This window comes from Cynara cardunculus (assembly GCF_001531365.2).
Source record: "Cynara cardunculus var. scolymus isolate 2C chromosome LG 1, CcrdV1, whole genome shotgun sequence".
In the NCBI taxonomy this organism is placed as follows: Eukaryota; Viridiplantae; Streptophyta; class Magnoliopsida; order Asterales; family Asteraceae; genus Cynara; species Cynara cardunculus.
The window spans coordinates 5612013-5617278 of NC_037528.1; the positions used below are offsets into that span (position 1 = coordinate 5612013).

The 5266-nt window shown below is 34.7% G+C and overlaps 1 protein-coding gene across 1 annotated transcript; it reads left to right on the top strand.

Annotated features, from left to right (window-relative positions):
- The first annotated feature begins 336 nt into the window (after positions 1-336).
- On the top strand, positions 337-3861 carry LOC112525938 (G-type lectin S-receptor-like serine/threonine-protein kinase At4g27290). The gene is made up of 7 exons (XM_025136274.1): positions 337-1618; positions 1794-1943; positions 2014-2168; positions 2353-2563; positions 2907-3144; positions 3224-3374; positions 3571-3861. Exons 1-7 carry the CDS (start codon positions 337-339, stop codon positions 3859-3861), a joined length of 2478 nt encoding a protein of 825 aa, XP_024992042.1.
- The last annotated feature ends 1405 nt before the right edge of the window (positions 3862-5266 follow it).

Genomic DNA, 5266 nt, shown 5'->3' on the forward strand with positions numbered 1-5266 from the left:
TTCAAAATAAATTTTTAAAAAAGTAATAATTTTAAAAGAAAAAATCTAAAACGTAAGAAATACTCCATGATTTTTCCGTATGAACATGAAATCATCATATTTGAAGCTTTTTCTTTCTCCCTTGTTTGACGGGCAAAACTTTTTGAGGATATGAAGAAAAAATTAGGTTTTGGCGTGTGATTGGTGTTGCTCTAGATGACCTTAAATCTTGGGTTTCATGTTACAGTCACAAGTAAGTTGTATAATTAGCAGTAGTGTATGTCTTCTTAATGATTCAGTCACTGCTTTTACTATCACTGGTGCAATAAGTCTGTTTATAAAATACTAATTTTGTCAATGGAAGACCTTTTCACAAGTCTATTGATTTCAACGGCTTTATTCTTGCTGCTCTTTTCACCTTCTGTTGCAGTAGACAATATAGCTGCTAATCAAGTAATCAAAGATGGTGAAACCATTGTTTCAGCTGGAGAAATGTATGAAATGGGATTCTTTAGCCCTGCTAACTCCAATAATCGTTATTTGGGGATATGGTTCAAGAAGACAGCAATGGGTACAGTGGTATGGGTTGCTAACAGAGACTTGCCGATATCAGATACATCAGGCACCTTCAAAGTCAGTAGTGAGGGACTCCTGCTGCTTTCCTACTGCGATGATACCGTAATCTGGTCATCCACTTGTTCGACATTTGTCAGGTATATTAATCCAGTGGCACAACTTTTAGATACTGGAAATTTTGTTGTCAAGGATGGAAACAGTACTGATCAGACCGATCTCATTTGGCAAAGTTTTGATTATCCTGGTGACACGTGGCTACCCGGAATGAAATTTGGTAAGGACTTCGTAGCAGGTGTTAACAGGAACTTGACATCATGGAAGAGTACCAATGATCCTTCGGTAGGTCAGTATGTAAATTATGTGGATACAAATGGATATCCGCAAATGCTATTGAGGCAAGGTTTAGTCGTACGCCTAAGGGTTGGACCATGGAATGGGATGAGGTTTAGTGGTCTGCCTGATGAGATACCAAATCCAATTTACTCCATTGACTATGCTATTAACCAAAAGGAAATATATTATAAATACGATCTCACGAGTTCTTCAGTTGTTCAGATGGTACATTTGACGTGGGATGGCATCATTGAAATGATGCACTGGAACAATCGGAGCCAGGATTGGTTTGTGTATGCAACTGGTCCAGTAGATACTTGTGGTCGCTATGGAATCTGTGGTCCTTATGGCAGTTGTGACATCAACAAAAATCCTCCTTGTAGTTGTATGGATGGTTTTGAACCAAAACGCCCAGATGAATGGAGCATGGCAGATTGGTCGAGTGGATGCCGATTCAGAACTCCTTTAGATTGTCAGGCCCCAGAAGTGTTTTGGAAAATCAGAGGAATGAAATTTCCCGACACACGACAATCATGGTACGATCATAGCATGACCCTAGGTGAATGTGAGATAGCCTGTAGGAAAAATTGCTCTTGTACGGCTTATGCAAATATAGATGTCAGGAGAGGGGGGAGTGGATGCTTATTATGGTTTGGTGCACTGATGGATCTCAAGGTTTGCGGAGAGAGTCAATATCTTTACATACGAATGCCTGCCTCTCTACTTAAAGGTTATCAAGATTGTGTTATATATCTCAGATTTTGCGATCTCTTCATTGTTGTAACGATATATCATCTTTTTAATTCTGTTTTTGCAGCGTTGGAAAAATATAGAAATGAGATTATTTGAAGTCAGTGAAGCAGATTGTAGTTTCAACTATTTGCTAAACTTGTTGCGTTTTGTAGATGATGGTCTTACGATCTCCCAATCTGGCTTCAACAAAAAGATTCGAGTACTCACCGTCACCTTGTCCATTTCATTGGTCTTGCTGGGCATGTCCTTAGCTGCGTATGTTTGTAACAAGAAAAAGAAAAGGTCTTCCACACAAGGACGAGGTAAGGCAAATGAGTCACGACAAATGAAAATTGTAAAACAAGCATAATAATTCTACATATCACTTTGTAGGTCACAGGGTATACGCCTTTGATAAACGGGACTCCAATGTAGTGAAGGAAGATATAGAGCTGAATTTTATCAGCTTATCTAAAGTAGTTAAGGCTACCAATAACTTCTCCATTGACAATAAGCTTGGACAAGGTGGCTTCGGTCCGGTTTACAAGGTAACTTATTGCTTGCACATCTATGGTGTCTCGTTTGATGCAATAGAATGAGTCATTACCCGATAATGAAGCATTTATCAACAAACTGAGGGGAATGGAACCCTTTCTCATTCCCCATCATTTTCATTCCTATTTCCATTTTCTGAGACGAACTAAGCGCCTTTTAATGTATCATACTCTGTAGGGAGTTTTGGAAAGCGGAGAAGAAATAGCTGTGAAGAAACTTTCAGAAACTTCTGAACAAGGGTATGGCGAGTTCTACAATGAAGTTGTTTGTGTTGCCAGACTTCAGCATCGGAATCTGGTGAAGCTTCTTGGATACTGCATGGATGGAAATGAAAGGATCCTGATTTATGAATACTTGTCTAACAAAAGCTTGGACTTGCATCTATTTGGTTCGACTCTTTCATCATGCTTCTACCGTGCATTGTATAGTATTATCATTTACGTTCGTTTTTCCTCGTGGGTCCCATCTCGATCTTGGATGCACAATCACATCTTTATCATTCCTTACGCAGTATAAAACAAAATGAAAATGTTGAGTGTTGAACGATGACTAGTCATCGACACTATACATTTCCATCTTGTTTTTATATGATGCAAGAAAAAGCGATGATTGTGGGTCTCATTGAGAAGAATTGAAATGGGGGAATGAAATGAATCATGATATTTGGCAAATCAAATCATGTAAACAAATAGTTTGTTATCTAAATTTATATAGTAATGTTACATTGGCAGATGAAACCAAAAGTTCTATGTTAGAATGGCCTCTGCGCTTGGATATTATCCGCGGGATTGCTAAAGGTATTCTTTATCTCCATCAAGACTCCCGCCATCGAATCATCCACAGAGATCTCAAGGCAAGCAATATTCTGCTGGATCACGACATGAACCCAAAAATATCAGACTTTGGGCTTGCTAGAGAGTTTGGAGGAGACCAGATGACAGCCAAGACAAAGAAAGTGGTTGGAACACAGTAAGTATTTATAAACTATAGACCATGTGATTCATTGATGACACTTATTTGTCATTCATACTTTTTCGTTTTGTCACAGTGGTTATATTTCACCCGAGTATGCAATTCACGGCCGTTTCTCTGTAAAATCGGACGTCTTCAGCTTTGGTGTTTTGGTGTTGGAGATGGTGAGTGGGAAGAAAAACCGAGAATTCTCCCATGAAGATGTGAATGATAACCTTCTTGGACATGTAAGTGAATTTGATGATAAAACCTCGTATTTAATATGATGATAACCTTCTGTGTGTGAAAACTTATTTTCTAGTGAGCAACTTAGATTGAAATTTTACCTAAAAAGAAAAATATTGTGTTTATTTTGAGACAGTGCTGAAATTTAAGTACCTATTCTCTCACGTACTTTTGATCATGGATTTCGGTGTCGTTCAGACATGGAGACTCTATACAGAAAGCAAGTACGTCGAGCTCATGTGTCCATCTTTCCGTAACTCATGCATTGTCTCAGAGGTGAAACGGACGATACATGTTGGTCTACTATGCGTGCAAAATCTTGCACAAGATAGGCCAACGATGTCGTATGTGGTTAGGATGTTGAGTGGTAACAGTGCATTGCCTCCACCAAAACAACCTGCTTTCTTTGTTGGAGAAGACTTGCCTAATCCCGGCCTCTTTTCAGCAGGAGTCGATGAAGCCTCTATAACGACGTTAGAGCCTCGATAGGAAGTGAATGGATTAGTTGTGCTATGTTTTAAATACTAAAATTGATTAAAATAAAACATTTAAGATTTTAAAATAATGAAATAGTAAATTGAGAGGATTAACGTTAATTGGGTTGGAGATGTGCCCTGAGGGAATTTGGAGTAGATGTTTGATGTTTATTCATATAATAATATATTATAGAATATTTATACTTATTATTTATATAATACGTTTGAGTTTTATAAAACTAACTTATAATTAACTGATAAACATGTTCAATATAATATAAACGTTGAACTCTACTGATATAGCAAAATACTCTATAAAACTTATAATTACGTGTGGTAAACCCTTCTTCAGATTTGGGATATTGTTTTCCATTGATTTAGGTTTTGTCCTTCTTTTGTTTGGTACTTTATTCTTTTTGATTTAATAAAACAATACATTTTTGATAAAGAATTAATATATGAAAAACTTGTATCATTTTGTTATTCTTTATAATAAAATGATTAAATATTTTCATACAGTTTGTTTTTTTTCTTCTTCATATTTTGGATCATGATTATATGATGTCTTTTTCGGATATGACATTTTCAAAAGAAAATTTTTACAATAAGTTTTTTATGACATTTCTGAAAAATTACATTTTTATATGACGCTTTTTGCCTTGCATTTGAACGATTTTAGTGGCATAAATCGAACACACAAAAAACTAAAATTATAAGGACCAAATAAAAAAAACTAATTGTATTAAAAATATTTAAATATTTTTTCATAAATAATATACAAATAATATAATTTTTTTTTATCAAAAAGATTAAAATACTAAAAAATGTATTTAATAAACTAAAAATAAATCAAGAGACTAAAACACCCATAAATTAGTGGATGGTTTTTAAAGCATCTCTAATCATTCGACAAATCCAAGGATATGTCAGTTTCACCCCTCAAACCCAATTACAATTATTGTTATTAAAAAAAGTAAATAATGTGAGGTCCACAAATCTGATGTTTTTTAAGTACGGTTGGAGTTGAGTTTTTTTGTTAATTGACCCACCAGATTTGTTATTTTTGGTGTTCTTTTTAATGTTAAGATTGAAAATGGTCTTAATATATGTAATTTTAGGGACAAAAACACCAACAAATTATAAAAGTATAGGAACCAAAATCATAATTTTAAAATCAAAAGTACAAAAATTACAATATTTCTCAAATTATAGGGACCAAAATTGTAGTTTACTCAACAATAAATAAAGATTGTCACAAATAATATAAAGAAAGGGGGGTGCTAATGGCACCCCTTATAGGGGTGTATTGATTGTGTTGGAAATTGTGTTGAGTTTAAAATTTAGAAAACATCAAATCAATTTTAAAAATATATTATATTTAATTATTATTAGTATTTAATATATATATATATATATAT

Bases quoted from the DNA above. Each gene is read 5' to 3' on its own strand.
- LOC112525938 (XM_025136274.1), top strand. From the start codon at position 337: ATGGAAGACCTTTTCACAAGTCTATTGATTTCAACGGCTTTATTCTTG. The intron at 2,564-2,906 runs GTTCGACTCTTT...TTACATTGGCAG, and splicing joins CTTGGACTTGCATCTATTTG to ATGAAACCAAAAGTTCTATG. The intron at 3,375-3,570 runs GTAAGTGAATTT...GGTGTCGTTCAG, and splicing joins ATGATAACCTTCTTGGACAT to ACATGGAGACTCTATACAGA.